This window comes from Anomaloglossus baeobatrachus, chromosome 2 (genome assembly GCF_048569485.1).
Source record: "Anomaloglossus baeobatrachus isolate aAnoBae1 chromosome 2, aAnoBae1.hap1, whole genome shotgun sequence".
Classification (NCBI taxonomy): Eukaryota; Metazoa; Chordata; class Amphibia; order Anura; family Aromobatidae; genus Anomaloglossus; species Anomaloglossus baeobatrachus.
The window spans coordinates 304,247,327-304,271,730 of record NC_134354.1 but is presented as its reverse complement, the minus strand read 5'-3'; the positions used below and the strand labels follow the sequence as shown (position 1 = coordinate 304,271,730).

General features: G+C 41.8%; 1 protein-coding gene across 3 annotated transcripts in view; it reads left to right on the top strand.

Moving 5' to 3' along the window:
* The window catches only part of GRM4 (glutamate metabotropic receptor 4), a 760,688-nt gene that overhangs the window by 553,908 nt on the left and 182,376 nt on the right, over positions 1-24,404 (top strand). For 2 of the 3 annotated variants that reach the window (XM_075335864.1, XM_075335863.1), the window contains exons 8-9: positions 6,746-6,882; positions 8,363-9,316. In XM_075335864.1, coding sequence (XP_075191979.1) covers positions 6,746-6,882; positions 8,363-9,316 — 1,091 coding nt within the window. Of the gene's footprint in view, positions 1-6,731; positions 6,883-8,362; positions 9,317-24,404 lie in introns of those variants that run through there. The other variant, XM_075335865.1, reaches the window with a different exon arrangement.

The following is a 24,404-nucleotide window of genomic DNA, read 5'->3' as shown; positions in this document are numbered from 1 at the left end:
CCAGGAAATTTTAGAGCACTTCAAGCTTCCCTCTACAGACAAGCTTTTTGAAGATGGAAATTTCATTTTCCAGCAGGACTTGGCTCCTTTCCACAATGCCAAAAGTACCAATACCTGGTTTAATAACCACAGTATCATTATGCTTGATTGGCCAGCAAACTCGCCTGACGTAAACCCCATGGAGAATCTATGGGATATTGCCAAGAGGAAGATGAAGACCCCAGACCCAACAATGCAAACGAGCTGAAGGCTGCTATCAAAGCAACCTGGGCTTCCATAATACCTCAGCAGTGCCACAGGCTGATCACCTCCATGCCACGCCGCATTGATGCACTAATTCATGCAGAAGGAGCCCCAACCAAGTATTGAGTACATTTACTGTACATACTTTTCAGTAGACCAATATTTCTGAGATTAAAATCATTTTTCCAGTTGATCTTATATAATATTCTAATTTCTGAGACAAGGACTTTTGGGTTTTCATTGGCTGTAAGCCATAATAATCAACATTAACAGAAATAAACACATGAAATAGATCCCTCTGTGTGTAATGACTCTATAGAATATATGTGTTTCCATTTTTGTATTGAATTACTGAAATAAATTAACTTTTTGATGATATTCTAATTTATTGAGCTGCACTAGTAGATGGATAGATTGATAGATAGATCGATAGATAGATTGATAGATAGATAGATAGATAGATAGATAGATGAATAGACAAACAGCTAAATAGATAGAAATTAGATACTTTCAGCTATTAACCAAAAAAATAAATAATTAAAAGAAAAAAGCAAGTGGGTCCCCTCCATCTGTGGCATTGTGCTGTGTGATAAAACTGCACATTTTAGAGTGTCCTTTTATTGTTGCCAGCCTATGCTGTCTAATCAGCATTTTAATATGCCACACCTGTGAGGTGGATGGATTATCTCAGCAAAGGAGAAGTGCTCACTAACACAGGTTTAGGCAAATTTGGGAACAATGAGAGAAAAAAATACCTTTGGTGTACATAGAAAAAGTCTTAGATCATAGAGTTTAGCTCATAAAAAATGGGAGCAAAAACAAGTGTTGTGTTTATATTTTTGTTTAGTGTACAGTAAAGGAAATAATTATTTGATCCCTTGCTAATTTTATAAGTTTGCCCACTGACAAAGACATGAACAGTCTATAATTTTAAGGGTAGGTTAATTTTAACAGTGAGAGATAGAATATAAAAAATATCCAGAAAATCACATTGTATAAATTATACTGTATACATTTATTTGCATTTTGAAGAGAGAAATAAGAATTTGATCCTCTACCAACCATTAAGAGTTCTGGCTCCTCCAGACCACTTAGGCTATATGCGCACGCTGCAGTTTTTTCTGCACACAAACTGCAACCAAAACTGCTCCTTGTCACAGAAAGCCTGGAACTGTACAAAAAAACCACGCTTGTAATGATGGTGCATTTTTGTTGCTTTTTTGTCAATTCTAACCATGTGTTTGTCAGTATACAGTCATGGCCAAAAGTTTTGAGAATGACACCAAAATTATATTTTCACATGATCTGTTGCCCACTGGTTTTTAATTGTGTTTGTCTGATGTTTACATCACATACAGAAATATAATTGCAATCATATTATGAGTACCAAAAGGTTATATTGACAGTTAGAATGAGTTAATGCAGCAAGTCAATATTTGCAGTGTTGACCCTTCTTCTTCAGGACCTCTGCAATTCTCCCTGGCATGCTCTCAATCAACTTCTGGATCAAATCCTGACTGATAGCTGTCCATTCTTGCATAAGCAATGCTTGCATTTTGCCAGAATTTGTTGGTTTTTGTTTGTCCACCCGTCTCTTGATGATTGCACACAAGTTCTAAATGGGATTAAGATCTGGGGAGTTTCCAGGCCATGGACCCAAAATCTCTATGTTTTGTTCCATGAGCCATTTAGTGATCACCTTTGCTTTATGGCAAGGTGCTCCATCATGCTGGAAAAGGCATTGTTGGGCGCCAAACTGCTCTTGGACAGTTGGGAGAAGTTGCTTTTCGAGGACATTCTGGTACCATTCTTTATTCATGGCTGTGTTTTTAGGCAAGACTGAGTGAGCCGATTCCCTTGGCTGAGAAGCAACCCTACACATGAATTGTTTCAGGATGCTTAACAGTTGGCATGAGACAAGACTGGTGGTAGTGCTCACCTCTTCTTCTCCTAATAAGCTGTTTTCCAGATGTCCCAAACAATCGAAAAGGGGATTCATCTGAGAAAATGACTTTACCCCAGTCCTCAGCAGTCCACTTCCTGTACCTTTTGCAGAATATCATATCAGTCGGTCCCTGATGTTTTTTTCTGGAGAGAAGTGGCTTCTTTGCTGCCCTCCTTGAAGCCAGGCCGTGCTCAAGCAGTCTCCGCCTCACAGTGCATGCAGAAGCACTCACACCAGCCTGCTGCCATTGCTGAGCTAGCTCGGCACTGGTGGTAGTCCGATCCCGCAGCTGAAACAGTTTTAAGATACGGTCCTGGCGTTTGCTGGTCCTTCTTGGGCACCCTGGAGCCTTTTTGGCAACAATGGAAGCTTTCTCCTTGAAGTTCTTGATGATGCGATAGATTGTTGACTGAGGTGCAATCTTTGTAGCTGCGATACTCTTCCCTGTTAGGCCATTTTTGTGCAGAGCAATGATAGCTGCACGTGTTTCTTTAGAGATAACCATGGTTAACTGAAGAGAAACAATGATACCAAGCACCAGCCTCCTTTTAAAGTGTCCAGTGGTGTCATGCTTACTTAATCATGACAGATTGATCACCAGCCCTGTCCTCATCAACACCCACACCTGTGTTAATGGAACAATCACTAAAACAATGTTAGCTGCTCCTTTTAAGGCAGGAATGCAATGATGTTGAAATGTGTTTTGGGGGTTAAAGTTCATTTTCTTAGCTAATATTGACTTTGCAAGTAATTGCTGTTAAGCTGATCACTCTTTATGACATTCTGGAGTATATGCAGATTGCCATTAGAAAAACTTAAGCAGTAGACTTTGTAAAAATTAATATTTGTAGCATTCTCAAAACATTTGGCCATGACTGTACAACTTGTGACAAAACTGCGACAAACAAGCAAGAAGAATGAACATGCTGCATTTTTTTTGTCAGAAGTTAGTGACGAATAAACTGCAGACAAAAAAAAATGTAACATGCGCACAGCAAATCTGACTTCTCATACACTTTGCTGGGAAGTCAAAAGTCAGAACTTGCTGACAACAAAACTGCACCAAAAAAGCAACAAAAACTGCAGCTCGCATATGTAGCACTAGATGCTCCTAAATCAACTCATTACCTGCATTTAAAACAGCTGTCTTAAATTGTCACCTGTATAAAAGACTCAATTAATCAGTCAGACTCTAACCTCTACAACATGGACCAAAGAGCTTTCTAAGGGGCCAGGGACAAGATCATAGATCTGCACAAGGCTGGAATGGGCTACAAAACCATAAGTAAGACGCTGGGTGAGAAGGAGACAACTGTTGGTGCAATAGTAAGAAAATGGAAGAAATACAAAATGAGTGTCAGTCAACATCGATCTGGGGCAACATGCAAAATCTCACCTCGTGGGGTATCCAGGATCATAAGGAAGGTGAGAAATTAGCCTAAAACTACACGGGTGAATGTGTTAATGATTTCAAGGCAGCTGGGACCACTGACACCAAGAAAACCATTAAACGGTAACACATTACGTTTTAATGGCTTAAAATCCTGCAGTGTCCACAAACTTCCACTGCTCAAGAAGGCACATGTGCAGCTGGCCTGTATGAAGTTTGCCAAGGAACACCTGGATGATTCTGAGATTGATTGGGAGAAGGTGCTGTGGTCAGATGAGACAAAAATTGAGCTCTTTGGCCTTAACTCAACTCGCTGTGTTTGGAGGAAGAGAATTGTAGCCTATGACCCAAAGATCACCAAGCCCACTGTCAAGCATGGAGGTGAACATTATGTTTTGGGAGTGTTTCTCTTCTAAGTGCACAGGACTACTTCACCGTATCAATGGGACAATGGATGGAGCCATGTACTATAAAATCCTGAGTGAAAACCTCGTTCCCTCCAACAGGACACTAAAAATGGGTCGTGGGTGGGTCTTCCAGCATGAAAATGACCCAAAACATACAGGCAAGCTAACAAAGGAGTGGCCAAAAAAGAAACACATTAAGGTCATGGAGTGGCCTAGCCAATCTCCAGGCCTTAATCCCATAGAAAATTTATTGAGGGAGGTGAAGCTCCAAGTTGCCAAGTGACAGATGATCTGCAAAGAGGAGTGGACCAGAATTCCACCTGACATGTGCGCAAACCTCATCATCAACTGCAAAAATATCTGACTGCTGTGCTTGCCAACAAGGCTTTTGCCACCAAGTATTAAGTCTTGTTTGCCAGAGGGATCAAATATTTATTTCTCTCTGTAAAATGCAAACACATTTATATAATTTATATAATGTGATTTTCTGGATTTTATTTTGAATATTCTATCTCTCGCTGTTAAAATTAACCTACCCTTAAAATTATAGACTGTTCATGTCTTTGTCAGTGGGCAAACTTACAAAATCAGCAAGGGATCAAATAATGATTTCATTTACTATGTCTATGCTCCGCAATGTTGAAATTGCCTCACCAAGAAGAAAAACTCATGGAATTGTGGAAATCACAGGATCGATAGATATGTTAATGATATGGAAATGATGAAAAATTGGAAACAACATTTTTCAAACATCACAATTTATTCGATTCACATTTAGAGGCATGTTAGCAATGAGTTTATTAATAATAGTCTCAGGAATGTTTTGAAATGCTCAAATGCATTTGGGCCCACAAATCATCAATGGTTTGCTGGCAGCTTCTGTTGCAATTGCCAGGTAATAATATTCCATATGTACCCGATGACAGAAGGTCCGGAAAGACTGCAGACAATTGTAGCATGTTTTACACAGACTGCTTACAGTAGCATAAGCAACATGTGGCCCAATTGTTGTGGTGTTGAAAAATTACTCCTGGGATTCTTTGGAGAAATAACCATACCACTGCTTTTAACAAATCAATGTAATGCCAAGATGTTAGTATACTTGGAATGAAGACGAGAGGTCTGACTACTCTACATTATGCCGTCTCACACCCTGATCTCAGGAACAAGACCAATGTGATGTTCCCTGGTGAAGATCACTTCATGACGTTTCCCACGTTGTGTTCAAATGGAGACCAATAGCTTGAATGGAGTAATGAAAGATGTAATGGAAATGTGTCCTCTTTAGCGATGTGTCATGCCTTTGTCTTGTACTTAATGATAGCTGGATATTTGTCTAGAGACCACGTGTGCAGCACCATAAAGAGGCCTTCAAGAAGAAATATTATAATGTGTTTACTCACAGATTATAGTGTAGGGGTTGGCATCATGTACAGTGGCTGCACCACTTTAGTCTATACTCTAGTACACTAACAACTCATTTCTCCAAATTATCCTAGGATATATTCACAAATTTAAAGTTTTCTAATTTTGCTGCTTCAGTGTTTTTAGATCTTTTGGAGAGATGTTACTGAAATACAGTTATAAACATTGACACATACTGTATATCAAGTTTATGCAAAGACGCAAATATTTATAGCGTTGATGCTTATTTTTCAAGACTTGGATAATTTATCAGCTTCTGGGCCAAATCCTAACAGGAGTTCCATTGGATTCACACCAGTGCTCTCAATCATGGTGCAATGGAGGCTGGAATGGAGGTCTATTCTCTTTAACAAGTCCTGTTTCTCTCTTGCATGTGAGATTAGACTAGTCTACAGACTACATGTGCACTGCCTTGAATAGACCTTATGAGGGAATGTAAAAGTGTTCTAGGAGTCGTTTTTCAAAGAAACAATGCCACGTCGCAAGTTGCTTATGCTACTGTGAGCAGCATGCAGTGGCACCCGATTTATCTCCCATTGAGTATATCTGGGTTGTCACTGGTCAGCTATTGCAAAGGGGGCTGCCAGCAGTGGATCTTGATGATTTGCATAACAAAATGCATTCAGCATGGAAGAACAGTAATAATCTAATTAAAAGCTTGCCTAGACGTGTAAATCAAAATGTTTTGAAAATTTTGTTTCCATTTTTCATGTGTTGCATATCTTTAACATGACTTTTCGATCCTGTCATTTCCATAAACTCTACTTGCACTTTCTTGGTGCAGAAATTTCAAAGCTGAGGATTGTAGGAGGATAACTATAATGTGAATCATATGTTTATATGTAGAAGGAAAAACATTTTGCAATCTGCAATTGTTGTATTCCATCAATGTACCTCTGCAATTCCATCTGCTGTTTGCTGATGTAATTGCATCTAAAAATGATGATCTATCCTAAATCATATATATATAGAATATGGGTAATGTGATGTTGTTTATTTGCACTGTCTATAATGCTGGGGCTACATGGCGTCTTTGGTCGCAATACAGGTCAAAGATCGCTCGACTACATATCAACATAATGCAGGTGAATGGGGTTACATTGTGAACCCTGGTGTACTGCAACGGTGACAAGCAACTCTCAGGTGTGGCAGTACAATCCCAATCATCTGAATTATAGCGCTACGTAGCAGTGACAGGTAGCAATCTTTGGCTGTGCCACCTGTGTCATGGCCAAAGTCTCTGTGTTGCTCCAGCATTATATATAACACACTGTCTTGACTTTTTTTGTTCTGTTGTATATGCTACTTGTAACTCAAGCAGATATCACTTTACAGGAATTGCTGGCACACCAGTCACATTTAATGAGAATGGTGATGCTCCAGGTCGCTATGAAATTTATCAGTACCAGATCCATAATGGAACCCCTGAATATAAAGTGATTGGACAATGGGCTGATCACCTTCATCTCAAAGTAAGAGAATAATCAGGAATTAACTCTGTTAAATGTGTTTTCCCAATTTAAAGAAAAAAATGGTTCTAAAGGAACATGTGTGAATTAAGAGAATTCAATAGTACTTACCCTCCCCGGGTCCAGTGCCACCTCTCACAGTATTTTGGCTGCACTGGTGGTATCACATTGAAAATTCACATCACCGCTGCTGCCAATCATTGAGCTCAGTAGCTTGTGCTGTCTTCACTAGCAGGGAGAGTAAGTGCTATCAAAACATATAGAGTTTTTTGATAGACATTTAGAAGGCAAAGCCTATTGATTCCACCATGTATACCACCTGCATTGTTTGGCTGGCCTTCATTCCACTCATGGCACTGCTCAGTCTGCTGAGAAGGTAAAGAAGCCACACTTTATTGCATGCCTTTACTTTTATAATAGCAGTGCATGCAAATAACAAACGTAGCAGAGTGGTTTTGTTGTGGGTCATGAGGAATTATTCTTGACATTTATTGTGACTTATTATAATGGAGGGGAAAATGATCTTATGATTTCCAATCCTGAGCTAATTGGCTTCATGTCTAAAGGCTACTTTACATGCTGCGATATCGGTCCCGATATCGCTAGCGTGGGTTCCCGCCCCCATCTGTTGTGCGACACGGGCAAATCGCTGCCCGTGCCGCACAACATCTCCCAGACCCGTCACACATACTTACCTGCCCGGCAACGTCGCTGTGACCGGCGAACTGCCTCCTTTCTAAGGGGGCGGTCCGTGCGGCATCACAGCGACGTCACTGAGCGGCCGCCCAATAGATAGAAGCGGAGGGGCGGAGATGAGTGGCCGGAACATCCCGCCCACCTCCTTCCTTCCTCATAGCGGCCGGGAGGCAGGTAAGGAGAGGCTCCTCGTTCCTGCGGCGTCACACATAGCGATGTGTGCTGCCGCAGGATCGACGATCTACATCGTTACTGCTGCAGTAACGATAATTGAGAATGGACCCCCATGTCACCGATGAGCGATTTTGCACGTTTTTGCAACGATGCAAAATCGCTCATCGGTGTCAAACGCAGCAACATCGCTAATGCGGCCAGATGTGCATCACAAATTCCGTGACCCCAACGACTCTGCATTAGCGATGTCGCAGCGTGTAAAGCCCCCTTTAGAAATGTATAATTTAGCTCACAAAGTCTTCAGGGTTTTTTTTTATTTTACACTAGTTCTATAATTTTGTTTTTTTTTATTACAGGAGATCTATCAGTTGGGGTCAACTTTTTTAAAATTGAAAAATCTTTAACTAGATATGAAATGGGAACAGAAAAAGAATAAAGAATATTTGAGTGTCTTGCAAATAATGAATGTGATCTAATGCTTGTATCTTATTCTTTAACCTTTTGTACTCTTTTCCTTTTATTGTAAAAATATGTACTAAGCTAACTTATGCTTTCCGCTTTTTTCCTATTTCCTCTTCCTTTCCTCTTTTTTACCATTGAATTTTTTGGCAAGATTGATCGAATGCACTGGCCTGGTACACATTCTGCCACTCACCAATTCCTTCAAATCCCCCCTTCCGTCTGCAGCCAGCCTTGCCTTCCAGGTGAGCGGAAGAAGGTGGTAAAAGGAATGCCCTGCTGTTGGCATTGTGAAAAATGTGAAGGTTATCAGTACCAACTTGATGCCTACACCTGCAAGAGATGCCCCATCCATATGAGACCAAATGAGAACCACACATTCTGCACTCCCATTCCGGTTATCAAGCTTGAGTGGAGTTCTCCTTGGGCTGTAGTGCCCTTACTTCTTGCAGTGCTGGGCATTTTAGCAACGCTGATAGTTGTGGGCACTTTCATGAGATACAACGATACTCCTATTGTTAAGGCGTCTGGTCGGGAACTAAGTTATGTCCTTCTTACTGGTATTTTCTTGTGTTATGTCAACACTTTTATTATGGTGGCCCAACCTGGCTATGGAACTTGCTCACTGCGAAGGGTCTTTTTGGGCCTGGGAATGAGCATTAGCTATGCTGCACTGCTCACAAAAACTAACCGAATCTACCGTATTTTTGAACAGGGTAAAAGATCAGTCAGTGCACCAAAATATATCAGCCCATCTTCTCAGCTGGTAATCACTGCTAGTCTTTCTTCTGTCCAATTACTGGGTGTTCTTGTGTGGTTTTTTGTGGACCCATCTCGACCTATAGTGGATTATGAAAATCAACGTACACCGGACCCACAACTTGCACGAGGAGTGCTCAAATGTGACATTTCGGATCTTTCCCTCATTTGTCTTTTGGGCTACAGCATGCTTCTTATGGTAACCTGCACTGTTTATGCTATCAAAACCCGTGGAGTTCCTGAGACATTTAACGAGGCAAAGCCTATTGGCTTCACCATGTATACCACCTGCATTGTTTGGCTGGCCTTCATTCCAATCTTTTTTGGCACTGCTCAGTCTGCTGAGAAGGTAAAGGAGGCACACTTTCAGGCATGCCTTTACTTTTATAATAGTGATGCATGCAAATAACAAGCATGTAGCAGTGTGGTTTTTATTGTTGGTTGTAAGGCTTCATTTTTGACATTCATTATGACATATTGTAATGGAGTGGAAAATAATATAATGGTTTCTTGAGCTTAATGGTTTGATGTGTTAATGCAGAAATGTATCATTTAGTTCATAAAATCTTGACTTTTTCCTGAGAATGTTTTTCTTAAACCTATGTACGTGAATGTTATGCATGAAGAATTGTTCTGAACAGTGTTTTAAAGGATGCAGTTTGGTCAAGACACCAGGCAAGGATATGGATTCCATTTTAGATTTATTTATTTTTGATAAAATGGTTTCATTTGTTATTTATTATAGTTAGAAGAAAACTAACTGATTGAATGCTGTTGAATGAGCATAAGTATACCAACATGCACAACTTGCCGATATAGTTATAAGTAGCAGGAGCTCCGGGTAGGCCCCTTTAATCGCAGGAACCTGGGTAACTGCCCCCTTGGTAGGCTACTGACTTGGACTTATAAGTTATTTCATTCTATAGCTGGATTCATAATTCATGCATCTTAATATTAGGGTTATACAGTCATTATGACATGGTCTTTCCAAGTAAATGCACCAATCTCATTGGGTCTACTTAATAATTTATGCCATGTGCTTGGTGAAATCTGTATTCTCATTGGTTTGCCATCTGTGTGTCTCTTTTTTACCACCAATATGGTCTATTTTTGTATACATTAAGATGTACATGATCAAACTCATTTACTATGTTAAGAATTGTATCTGTAAGGGTATGTGCCCACGATCAAAACTGCAACATTTTATAGTACAAGCAAAGTGGATGGCATTAATAGAAATCTCCTGACCTCTGTGCTTTTATGCTGCGTAAACTGCAGTGTGTTTTTTTTTAATTAGTAGCATGATAATTTATCTTTAGGAGACACTGAGTTTTCTGTGTGTAATAAAATAGATTTGCCATTAGATGCAGAAATTCCGCAGGTAAAAAAATGAACATTCGCTTTTGGTGCATTTAAATAGAAGAAACGCATCAAAAACCCATGTAATCCGCACCTAACATGGCAATCACAGGAAGTTTCAAAAGCAAAACAGCTTTATTTAAAGGATGACACACCAGAAAAACACAAAAAATGTCTGTCATCTGAAAGCCCTATTGAATAACATTCATTTTTAACACAGACAGGACATGTCCGTATAATACACTCATCTATATAGGATCACATGAGTGTATAAAAAAATCATTCGATAACACTATTATACAGTCAGAGTGATTCAGAGACAAAAACAGTTGAACCCAATTAATTTGTGGTGCTGGAAACAAATGTGATGCTTAATTATGCTGATTGGCTCTAATTTTCAAGATCCAGAGGCGGTGGTGATTACTTATGACACCTTTCATGTAGGCTTACTGCAAAATTGCATAATTATTATTTTATAATCATTATTGCATTGTTAGTAGTCTATTATATCATTTGTTTAGTCTATTGAGCCTTCAGTAATCTATCATTTTAGGGTGACCAATCAAAAAAAGCAAACTTACCTCCGATGACATAAACCTAATTACAAGGACGTCCATCACGGACTTTTATAAATGCTCTGTGTGTGTAAGGGTCGGGATACTGTTTTAGGATTACTTAGCTTTGATTCTAAGCATATTAATATTTTTTGTATATTTTTTCAGATATGCCTAATTATTGTATTAACACAGTGGATAGTTTTTGCTACATATGTGGAAAAGTCACTTTTGCGTGACAAAGGCGAAAATTAACTACCATGATAAGGAAAGCCTACAATCTGTATTTTGACCATAGAATAGATCAGGACAAGAGTTTGCCTCCACACTTATGTTACAATAGATGTGCATCACATTTTACACAGTGGTTGCATGAAAGGAAGCAATCTACAGCGGGCTTTACACACTGCGATCGTACCCGCCCCCGTCGGTTGTGCGGCACGGGCAAATCGCTGCCCGTGCCGCACAACCTTGCTTAACCCCGTCACACGCACTTACCTGCCCTGCGACGTCGCTCTGGCCGGCAAACCGCTTCCTTTTTTAAGGGGGGCGGTTTGTGCGGCGTCACAGCGACGTCACACGACAGGCGTCCAATAGAAGCGGAGGGGCGCATATCAGCGGGACGTAACATCCCGCCCACCACCTTCCTTCAGCATTGCCGGTGGACGCAGGTAAGGAGATGTTCGTCGTTCCTGCGGTGTCACACATAGCGATGTGTGCTGCCACAGGAACGACAAGCAACATTGCTAATAAGCAGAAAACAATTTTTTGTTTCAGGACGACCTCTCTGCGGCAAACTATTTTGACCGCTTTTGCGATTGTTTAAGGTCGCTCATAAGTGTCACACACTGCGATATTGTTAATGATGCCGGATGTGCGTCACAAACACCGTGACCCCGACGATAATTCATTAACAATATCGTAGCGTGTAAAGCCCGCTTAAGTCTTTTGCAGTCCCAATGATATGTAGAGAGCAAACCAATCACACTACCAATTGCTATTTCTGCATGATGCCCTCCATTAGCAACGGCTTTCCAAGGAAGAAGTGGACTTTGCAATATCCAGACATTCCATCTGCAATATGCCCAGCACCACATACAGAAGAATGTTAGGCTCCAAAAGCACCGGAAACATTTTCAGTCTAGGAAAATGAGGAAGAAGAGGGAGCTTGGTGTTAGGAAACATCTTCCTCTCTCTTTCCAGACTTTCTGTCAGCAACGTCAATTGAACCACACCTTATAACACAAAGTGACCGGAATGATCTTGTTAGAGATTTGGATCTGCCTAAAGCCTGCTTTACACGGTACGATCTATCGTGCAATTTCACGATCGATCGTACCCGCCCCCGTCGTTTGTGCGTCACGGGCAATTAGTTGCCCGTGGCGCACAAAGTCGTTAACCCCCGTCACACGCACTTACCTACTGAGCGACCTCGCTGTGGGTGACGAACGTCCACTTCCTGAAGTGGGAGGGATGTTCGGCGTCACAGCGACGTCACACAGTGGCCGGTCAATAGAAGCGGAGGGGCGGAGATGAGGGGGACGTAAACATCCTGCCCACCTCCTTCCTTCCGCATAGCCTGCGGCTGCTGCGTGAAGGAGGTAAGCTGCTGTTCATCGTTCCCGAGTGTCACACGGAGCGGCATGAGCTACCTCGGGAACGATGAGCAACCAGCGCCATTTTAATTAAACGAGATTATGAAACTGAGCGACGAGTACACGACTCACGATTTGTGAGTGATACTGCGTCACTCGGAGGTGTCACACAGCCTAATGTCGCAAGCGATGTCGGATGTGCGTCACAAAAACCGTGACCCCAACGGTCTATCGCACGATAGATCGTCTCCTGTAAAGCACCCTTAAGAGTAAAGGGTACTTTACACGCTGCGATATCGGTACCGATATCGCTAGCGAGCGTACCCGCCCCCGTCGGTTGTGCGACACGGACAATTCGCTGCCCGTGGTGCACAACATCGCTTACACCCGTCACACAGACTTACCTTCGATGCGACGTCGCTCTGGCCAGCGAACTGCCTCCTTTCTAAGGGGGCGGTTCATGCGGCGTCACAGCGACGCCATACGGCAGCCATCTAATAGAAGCGGAGGGGCGGAGATGAGCAGGTGGAAGATCCCGCCCACCTCCTTCCTTCCTTCTTTTCCGGTGGACGCAGGTAGGAGATGTTCGTCGTTCCTGCGGTGTCACACGTAGCGATATGTACTGCCGCAGGAACGACGAGCAACGATATTAAGGAAAGGAGCGACGTGTCAACGATCAACGATTTTTGACGTTTTTGCAATCGTTGATCGTTGCTCCTTGGTGTCACACGCTGCGATGTCGCTAACGGCGCCGGATGTGCGTCACTAACGACGTGACCCCGACGATATATTGTTAGCGATGTCACAGCGTGTAAAGCACCCTTAAGGCTGAGCTCTTTCAGGCTACAGCAGTGGAATCTCCTAGTGGACGATGTTCAGATTTCTTTGTTCCGCTACCCTGATAAAGATCTTGTCCAATACTTTTTCATGGAGGGAAATCTTGTGGCATGCAACATCATCAACACTTTAACATAAACTCTGAATTTAAGTCATGATCCAGAGAAATAGAGGCTCTTCATTGATTCATGCAAAACAAGTCTTAACGCTATCTCGCTGAATAATGGCAAGTGCTACCTTCAAGTCCAGCTGGTCATGCCGGGAGCATGAAAGAAACAAAGAAACCTATGACAACTGGAAACAGTTGCTGAGGTGCCTGAACTATGACCAATATTTGTGGTGACTTAATGGTTGCCCTGTTACCTGGTTTCCAGGGTGGATACACAAACTACTGCTGCTTTCTGTGTGAGTAGGATAGTCATAGAAGAAAATAACACTACAATAAAACAAACTTGCCTCTCCAACATTCACTTCAGCCAGAGAGAAAAATGCTCTGCATCCAGCACTTGTTGGCCCACATAAGATTGTGTTACCAATATCAAGTTGAGCTTAATGAAGAACTTTGTAAAGGCAATTGATAATATAAAAGCATTCAAGTATCTCATTGATACATTTTTAAGGTTGAGTAAAGCAAAGATAAATGAAGGAGTCTTTATTTTACCTCAGATCCAAAAGCTTCCTCAAGATGACGCATTTCTCTGTACGTTGCAGGGCAAGGCAAAGGCTGCACGGGTGGCATTTACATTAGTGGGAACACATTTTTGGGGGAACTCAAGAGCATATAACTATGACAAGTTGGTGGAAAATCTCCTCAAAACAGATAAGAATCTTGGCTGTAACATGTCCTTAAAGATTCATTTCTTACATTTGCATCTAGACTTTTTTTTTCACCCAAATGCAGAGCAGTGAGTGACGAGCACAGTGAGAGATATCACAAAGATATTGCTGCCATAGAGAAAAGATATATAGGAAAATGCAATCCATCAATTGCGGATTACTGTTGGACAATTGTAAGAGAGGATCTGATGCAGGAGCATAAGAGAGAAGGAAAATAGAGTTGTCACTGATAGAGGAACAAATGTTATATTTAGAGATGAGCGATGTTTGAATCGAACCGTTCGCCAATTTCAAATTCGAGTGATTTTGGGCGGTGTTCGAGTCGTTCGACGAACTCGAACTATTTGCTTCAAGTTCGGCTGTTCAAGTTACCGTTCGATAATGGTTCGATCACCAAAAGCGTGGCTTTTCACAGTAAGGCTATGTGTGCACGTTGCATATCTGCATGCGTCCTGCGTCCCCAGCACAATCCCTCTCTCTTTCCTACTTACCGATCACGGGTGTGGCACTGCACGGCTGTCACAAAGCTACGGCGGCTTTTCCTCTTTTGAAAATGGCTTCTGCTCATTATTCAATCTGGTATTCCCTGCTTTCCTCGCCCACCGGCGCCCATGATTGGTTGCAGTAAGACACGCCCCCACGATGAGTGACGGCTGTCTCACTGCAACCAATCACAGCCGCCGGTGGGTGGGTCTATATTGTGCAGTAAAATAAATAAATAAATAATAATAAGAAAAAAAAATTTGCGGTTCTCCCCAATTTTGATACCAGCCAAGATAAAGCCACACGGCTGGAGGCTGGTATTGTCAGGATGGAGAGCGCCACGTTATGGGGAGCCCACCACCCTAACAATATCAGCCAGCAGCCGCCCGGAATTGCCGCATCCATTAGATGCGACAGTCCCGGTACTCTACCCGACTCATCCCGAATTGCCCTGGTGCGGGGGCAATCGGGGTAATAAGGTTAGGTTAATCATGACAGGCGTCTCCCCGAGATACCTTCCATAATTAACCTGTAAGTGAAAGTAAATAAACACACACAATGAAAAATCCTTTATTTGGAATAAAAGATAACCCCCCCCTCTTTTTACCACTTTATTAATCCCCAAACAGACATCCAGGTCCAAAGTAATCCATACGACGCTTTCAGCTCTGTTAGATGAAGCTGACAGGGAGCGCCGTAAAACACGACAGCTCTGTGTCAGCTCCACGCAGCAACTGAAGTGAGCCGCGCTGTCACCGGAGACTTCACCCAGGTAGTGCCTGCGTGTGTGCGAGGCTGATGATGGGGCTGGTAGTGCATGTGTGTGTGGTGATGATGATGAGTGCGGCAGTGCCTGCGTGTGTGCGAGGATGATGATTATGATGAGTGCGGTAGTGCATGTGTGTCCGGTGATGATGATGAGTGCGGTAGCGCTTGTGTGTGCGAGGATGATGATTATGATGAGTGCGGTAGTGCTTGTGTGTATGGTAATGATGATGAGCGCGGTAGTGCCTGCGTGTGTGCGAGGATGATGATGAGTGCGGTAGTGCTTGTGTGTGCGGTGATGAGGATGGGGCATTAGTGCTTGCGTGTCTCTCTCTTTCTCCTCTCTTGCTCTCTCCCCTTCTCTCTTCTCTCTCTCATCTCTCTCTCCTCTCTCTTCTCTCTCTCTCCTCTCTCTCTCCTCTCTCTCTCCTCTCACTCTTTTCTCTCTCTTGCTTCTCTCTCTTCTCTCTCTCTCCCCTCTCTCTCTCCTCTCTGCTCTCTCTTCTGTAGCTGAATAATCTACTTCTGAATTGTTTACTGGAATACAGAGGTCAAGATTACCAAATCTTCCTTAGCTTTTCATTACAGCCAGTGGCTCAATGGGTAGAGCTACTGCCTAAGGAGAATTAGTTCACAAGTTCGAGTCCCGGCTGTCCCGGTAAAGAATTGAATTTATTTATTATTTTAAGTTATAATTATTATTTATTTATAATTATAATTTAATTTAATTATGCACTGAGGGGAGGAGCCGGACATCAGCTGTGAGCCGCGGGACACACCTCTAAAATCGGAGCAGTTCACGAAATGTGGCTGCATTAATCTCTCCTCTCTCTCCTCTCTCTCTTCTCTCTCTCTCTCCTCTATCTCCTCTCTCTCTTCTCTCTCCTCTCTCTCTCCTCTCTCCCTCCCTCTCCTCTCTCTCTCTCCTCTCTCTCTCTTCTCTCTCTCCTCTCTCTTTTCTCTCTCCTATCTCTCCTCTCTCCTTCTCTCTCTTTTCTCTCTCTTCTCTCTCTCACCTTTCTCTCTCACCTATCTCTCTCACCTCTCTCTATTTTCTCTCTCCTCTCTCTCTTCTCTCTATCTTTCCCTCTCCTCTCTCTCTCTTCTCTCTCTCTTCTCTCTCCTCTCTTTTCTCTTTCTCTCTCTTTTCTCTCTCTCTCAGGCCTAGCGATGATCAGCTGATGCGGTCACCTGATGGAATCAGCTGACACTGCAAGTCGAGCAGTGAGGCCGGCTTTTTACCGCCCGGTCGGCTAAACTATCAGCTGATGCTGTCGGACTGGAGTCTGCACAGAAGTGTGTAGTGGTTTTTTTTTTTGCACTGATGCATCAGCTGATTCCAATCCCCAGCTGCCTAGTTGTACCTGGCTGGACACAAAAATTGGGCGAAGCCCACGTCATTTTTTTTTAATTATTTCATGAAATTCATGAAATAATTTAAAAAAAAAAAGGGCTTCCCTATATTTTTAGTTTCCAGCCGGGTACAAATAGGCAGCTGGGGGCAGCCCGTAGCTGCCTGCTGTACCTGGCTAGCATACAAAAATATGGCGAAGTCCACATAATTTTTTTGGGGGGCATAAAACTCTTGCATACAGTCCTGGATGGAGTATGCTGAGCCTTTTAGTTCTGCAGCAGCGGTCTGCTGTCTTTCCGTATGGAGGAGAGGAGACAGCAGTTGCAGAACTACAAGGCTCAGCATCCTCCATCCAGGACTGTATGCTGGAGGGAGAGGAAGGGGGAGCAGAAGTGCAAGGTTCAGCATACTTCATCCACTAGTGTATACAGGAGAGCAGACAGCAGCTGCAGAACTACAAGGTTCAGCATCCTGCATCCAACACTGTATGCTGGAGGGAGAGGCAGGGGGAGCACAAGTGCAAGGCTCAGCAAACTTTATCCACTAGTGTATGCAGGAAAGCTGACAGCAGCTGCAGAACTACAAGGCTCAGCATGCTGCATCCATGACTGTATGCTGGAGGGAGACACAGGGGGAGCTGAACTACAAGTCTCAGCATGCTCCATTCATTAGTGTATGCAGGAGAGCAGACAGCAGCTGCAGAACTACAAGGCTCAGCATACTCCATCCAGGATTGTATGCAGGAGTTTTTTGCCTACCAAAAAAAATGACGTGGGCTTCGCCATATTTTTGTATGCTAGTCAGGTACAGCAGGCAGGTACGGCTGCCCCCAACCCCCAGCTGCCTATTTGTACCCGGCTGGGAACTAAAAATATAGGGAAGCCCTTTTTTAAATTATTTCTTAAATTTCATGAAATAATTAAAAAAAAAACGACATGGGCTTTGCCCCATTTTTGTGTCCAGCCAGGTACAACTAGGCAGCTGAGGATAGGAATCCGCAGGACAGGTTGGCCCGAGCTTTCTGGGCCCCTCTGCTTCGAACTGCAGTCCGCAGCCGCCCCAGAAAATGGCGCTTTCATAGAAGCGCCATCATCTGGCACTGTATCCAACTATTCCAGCAGCCCTGATGCCGGGTGGCTTGCTGGGTAATAAAGGGTTAATACTAGCTTTGTTTTACTAGCTAGTATGAAGCCAGAGATTCTTAATGCCAGGCAAGTTTGACCCGGCCATTAAGAATCTCCAATAAAGGGTTAAAAAAAAGACACCACACAAAGAAAAAATACTTTAATAGAAATAAATACACAGACACACTTAGAGACTCCATGTTTATCACTCCCTCTCACCCCTCCACGTTCCTGGTCTTCTGTCTTCTTTCTCCTTCAATCCATGCAGCTCTGCTACATCAGACAGCGCTGCATGGGAGGAAGACGCTGCTGCTCCCGTGCAGTCTAATCACTCAGTGAGTGAGCAGAGGCTGCGAGTTGTAAGCAATGATGTCACCGCTGCCATCGTTGAAATAGTAATCTGACAGGCAGGTTACTATATCAACAGTAATCTCCGATCACCTGATTCCCGGTGCCGCTATTCACAGTCTGTGGCATCCAGTCCTTGCATGTAGGCTGACTCTGTAAAGAGAGCCAACATGCAGGAACGGGGAGCCAAGCATGTGCCCAAGCATCTCGCCGGTACATGGAGATGCTCAAACGAGCACTGCGTACCGGAGAGATGCACTGACAGGACCTAGCATGACGTCTAGCCATGTGACCAGTCTGTAGCCAATGAGATAATACACACGTGACTGGCCACATGCTATGACGACGTCACGGAAGGTCCTATCATCAGTGCTGGTTACTGGGAGGGTGTAGCAATGATCGAAAGGAGAAGTGGCGGGAGACAGAGTCTGTAGGACGCATCGCGGGTACCTGTAAGTATAATGGTTTATTAACTGTGTTTGTCGAATGTTCGCCGCACACATCCGCCGTTCGACGAACTGAACCGAACTCGAACACTAGGGGGGTTGCTCATCTCTAGTTATAGTACAATTTCTGTAGTTTATAATTTGCTGTAGTATGTAGACATATTTAAGTTGTTTGAATTGTTGCTAAGTTTCCTCCAACTAAATATGAGAATTTTTATATCAAATACTCTGCATCTTTATATTTGCAAAAATAAAAGTTTCAAGGTTTTTAAGGTAGTGAAACTTTTATGCATTAATTATATGTAGCGGTAAAAGAAAATCTCTTTGACATCATAGAAACAAGAGGCAACTGAAACGTTTCATTGTCAGATGTGAATTCAGGAGGTCAAAGCATTTAGAAATGGCTGATTTCATAACTGAACCTAACAACTTTTATAAATATGTGGAACAGTACTACCATCCAGAAAATGGATGATTTTTCAATTGCATTTGTCATCCATTCAATTTTATACATAAGCATTTAATTTTTGTAATATTTTTCACTCAGACATTCAATCTGTGTAACCCCCCCCCCCACCCCACCTGAATAGCTGAATTGAATAAGATTAGTAGTTGGTTTTTCCATGGGCAGCACTCGGACAGAAGATACGGTTATGTGAATGTAGACTCTGAACAAGCCCTTAGGCTTAAGGCCGCTTTAAGCGCAACGTCATCGCTTACGCGATGTCGTTGGGGTCACGGAATTCGTGACGCACATCCTGCCTCGTTAGCGATGTCATTGCGTGTGACACGTACGAGCGACCGCTAACGAGCAAAAATACTCACCTTATTGTTGCTCATTGACACGCTGTCCAGTTCCCAAATATCGTTGCTGCTACAGGTACGATATTATTCATCGCTATGTGTGACACCGCAGGAACGAGGAACCTCACCTTACTTGCGGCCGCCCGCAATGAGGAAGGAAGGAGGTGGGCGGGATGTTCGTCCCGCTCATCTCTGCCCCTCCGCTTCGATTGGGTGACCGCTTAGTGACGTCTCTGTGACGCCGAACAAACCTCCCCCTTAGAAAGGAGGCGGTTCGCCGGTCACAGCGACGTCGCTAGGCAGGTAAGTAGTGTGACTTGTCCGAGCGATGTTGTGCAACCAATGGGGGCAGCAACGCACGCTAGCGATCTCACTAGCGAGATCGCAGCATGTAAAGCGGCTTTTAGTCTTTTATGTCACTTTTTCACCAATAGTGTAGCTAGCTTCATTTTATTGGAATATCAGTACTTTAACATTTAATCACTGGTCATTGCTGTTGGTCTAGTGGTGATTTAGTATCAGTTACTGGCAAGTTCATGTGGTTATTAACAGGGGATTTCCATTATCATTAGGATGGCCAATCAATATAAAATGAGTGGGAGTCAACCACAATACAGATGCAGTAACAAACAGACAGCTTTATAAGAGGAGTTGGCATTTGAATAAGGGCGCCATATGATGTGTCACAGTTCACCAAACCTGATCCTGACAAATGTACAAATAAGAGCTATAAATGAAAATCAGAATTGCGAACACACCTATTTTGGAGTTGTCGTGTTTTAACATAAATAATGCATATAACTATATTTGTATTTATACCTTCTCTTTTGAAAATATAAAAAATGTATAAAAATGTGATGTGAAAAGGAGCCAAACCGGTGTTTTTCAGAACAGTGTTTTCATAATCCTAGTTCTGATTGCAAGGTGGTGCTATACATTATAAGTGTAGAGTTAGGACAGAAAAAAGAAAGGTATATATGAAATATAAATAAATCAGATATCAGAAGACACTTTAATACTGAGAAACGTAGGTAATGATAAGTATCTATGTGTAGATAAAAATATATTAAAAGAATATAAATAAAAGTTTTTCTTTTTCATATGAGAAAACAACTTGTGCAAAATGAAAGGAAATGAGAGCAGAATTAGTGAACTGTAACATTGCACTAGGTGGGTGGTATAGTCACAATGTGTTGAGCCACAGAGAAGCAATGAAACGAAAAAGGGGAAAATTATTAAAAGTAAAAAATTAAAAATAAAAAGAATATATATATATATATATATATATATATATATATATACACACACACACACCATATATAATCAATATTAACACATAGTGATGAAAAGGTAAATTAATTGTGAAGTGCTACCAATGTTAGGGCATTGAGGCTTAACCCTAGCTTATATACATAGCATCCTATATGAGGACTTAATAAGTATAATAGAAGGACTTAATTATTTGTTGGACAAAACTGTATATACTTTCCATCACCGGATCTTCCACACTTGGGAAATTCCCTTTATCAAAAAGCTATGGTAGGAATTAGAAGCATGTAGGTATTCCTTCACCCAGGGTAACAATTCAATTTGGTGCCTCTCATACACATCTTAAGCATTTAGAGTAGTTGTCATGTGACTGCTCATATGTGAATTGCATACTTACATTCATCTGCTGCTTTTCCTAATTTTCTCAATGTTCATTGAATAGCTACAGCCACTACTTCATTGAGAAAAACTGTAAGAGAAGCTAGTTGATGCATGACAATAAATATGAAAATCGCATGTGAGTAGTCATTTAATGACAGCTTGAACTGGGAAGCGGAGCCAAATCCTGACAGTGAGTATAATATATACTGTTAGGATTTAGCATTCTACATTATTTAATTCTATAATTAATGCTCCTAACATAAATATGTAGTAACCCTTATCTTCTCTGATGGCACAATGCTTAATTACCATAGCCATGTATCATGTTATCTGACAGTTTATGGATTTTTACATGTGCAAATAGAAAACAGTACGTGAGTAGATCCCCAGAATTAAACAATAGTGCAGAAATACAGCATTATAATTATCAACAATAAAAATATACAGCACCATAACCAATAACAGTACAGGAATATTTAAACTTAAAATAATACATAAATATATCACTAGAGCCATCAACAGTACAAAAATACAACACCATAATCACCAACAATACAGGAATACAGCATCATAACCACCAACTGTATAAAAAGTAGAAATATGGCATCAAAACCATCAATACAGGAATGCATCACGAGAACCACCATCAGTATTGGAACATACCACCAGAACGACCATCAGTGCAGAAATACTTCAGCAGAACCATCCACAATGCAGAAATATTGTATCATAACTACCTTCAGTACATGAATACATCACCAAATCCATCAACAGTGCAGAAGTACTGCATTATAATTACAATCAGTACAGAAACCCATCACCATAACCACCATCAGTACAGAAATACATTGCTAGAATCACCAACAGTACAGGAATAGAGCATCACAACCATCATCAGTAAAGAAATACTTAACCAGAATCACCAACAATACCGAAATATACCTACAGAACCACCAACAGTACAGAAATACAACATCAGAACCACTAACAGTTAACAAATGGAGCACCAGAGCCACCATTAATACAGGAATACATCACCTAAAACATCATCAGTATATGAATACATCAACAGAACCACCAAAAGTACAAACTGCATCACAATCACAATTAGTAGAGAAATAGATTGTAACTTGTAACAGGGTTGGTGCACTTGTAACAGGGTTGGTGCCTCAGGATTGGAGGATTGCTGATGTGGTACCGATATTTAAGAAAGGTAAGAGGGTAGATCCAGGCAACTACCGTCCAGTAAGCCTGACATCAGTAGTATGCAAAGTTTTTGAGGGCATTTTAAGGGATGACATGCAAAAATATATTGCAGAAAATAATATGATAACTGACAAACAGCATGGATTCATGAAAGATAAGTCGTGTCTAACCAACCTGTTGGGGTTCTATGAGGGGGTAGGTGCAAACCTGGATATTGGTAATGCAGCTGATGTGATTTATTTGGACTTTGCAAAGGCATTTGATACTGTACCACATAATAGCCTTATACTAAAGCTCCAGAAGCAAGGACTAGGGGACACAATATGCAACTGGGTAAGGAATTGGCTAAAAGATAGGAAACAAAGAGTAGTCATAAATGCTACATTCTCTAAATGGGCTATAGTCAGCAGTGGGGTGCCGCAGGGATCTATGCTAGGACCAATTCTTTTTACTCTCTATATTAATGACCTTGTGGATGGGATTGATAGTACAGTGTCAGTCTTTGCCGATGACACCAAACTATGTAGGATATTAAAAACTGACCTGGATAGTACAATATTACAAAAAGATCTGGATAAGATGTCAGAATGGGCAGATACTTGGCAAATGAGATTTAATGTTGATAAATGTAAAGTAATGCACCTAGGACGGAGTAATCCTATAGCTGCGTATACATTAAATGGAAGTAAACTCGGGACTACAGAACAGGAGAAGGACTTGGGTATTCTCATTACAAATAAGCTGAGCAGCAGCACTCAATGTCAGGCAGCAGCTGCTAAAGCAAACAAGATTCTAGGGTGTATAAAAAGAGAGATTAGATCCCGTGATCCCAACGTATTGTTACCCATCTATAAATCACTTGTAAGGCCACATCTGGAATACGGGATCCAGTTTTGGGCTCCACATTTTAAGAAGGACATTCAGAAGTTAGAGTCAGTTCAAAGGCGGGCAACTAGACTATTACAAGGAATGGAAGGCCTCCCATATGATGGCAGATTGAAAAAGTTAGATATGTTTAGCTTAGAAAAAAGACGTCTCAGAGGAGATCTCATTTATATGTATAAATACATGTGTGGTCAATATAAAGGACTGGCACATAACTTATTTCTTTCGAAAACAATACTAAGGACCAGGGGGCACTCACTGCGAGTGGAAGAAAAGCGATTCCGACACCTAAATAGGAAAGGGTTCTTTACAGTTAGAGCGGTCAGACTGTGGAATGCCCTACCACAAGAGGTAGTAATGGCAGATACTATAACAGCTTTTAAAAAAGGGCTGGATGATTTCCTCAGTACACAAAACATTGTTGGTTATAAATGACTTAGTGACTAAATGTACAACTGGTGGAGGAAGGTTGAGCTAGATGGACCTAGGTCTTTTTTCAACCTAAGTAACTATGTAACTATGTAACTATGTAAGATTACCAGAATAACAACAGCACATATATACATCATATGAACAACCAACAGTACATGAATACATCACTAGAACCACTAACAGTACAGAAAAACAGCACCAGAACCACCATAAATAAAGAAATATATCACTAGAACCTTGAACAGTATAGAAATACAGGACCACAAACACCTTCAGTACAGGAATACATCATCAAAACTATCATCAGTACAAAAAGTACATCACAAATTACATCACCAAAACCACAACAGTAGAGAAATACAGCATTACAAATACCATCACTACATGAGTACATCACCATAACCACCAACAGTACTTAAGTACATCACCATAACCACCAGCTATAGAAAGAAACATTACCAGAACTATCAAGAGTACAAAAATATAGGACAAGAGCGACTATCAGTACCAAAATACATCACCAGAACCATTATCAGTACACAAACACAACTGTTATGATTCAGTGACCGAGAAGGATCACAAAAAAGACCAAAACTAGAAAACCCAGAATGTACCAGAGTGGTTGGAATCTCAGTGAACTGCAGACCTACCACTAACACACAACTACAAGTAGCCGTGGGACGGGCCTACAATGACCTGGTCGCCTCGACACAGCCGGAGAACTAATTATTCCTACAGAGAGAAATACAGGAAAGGCT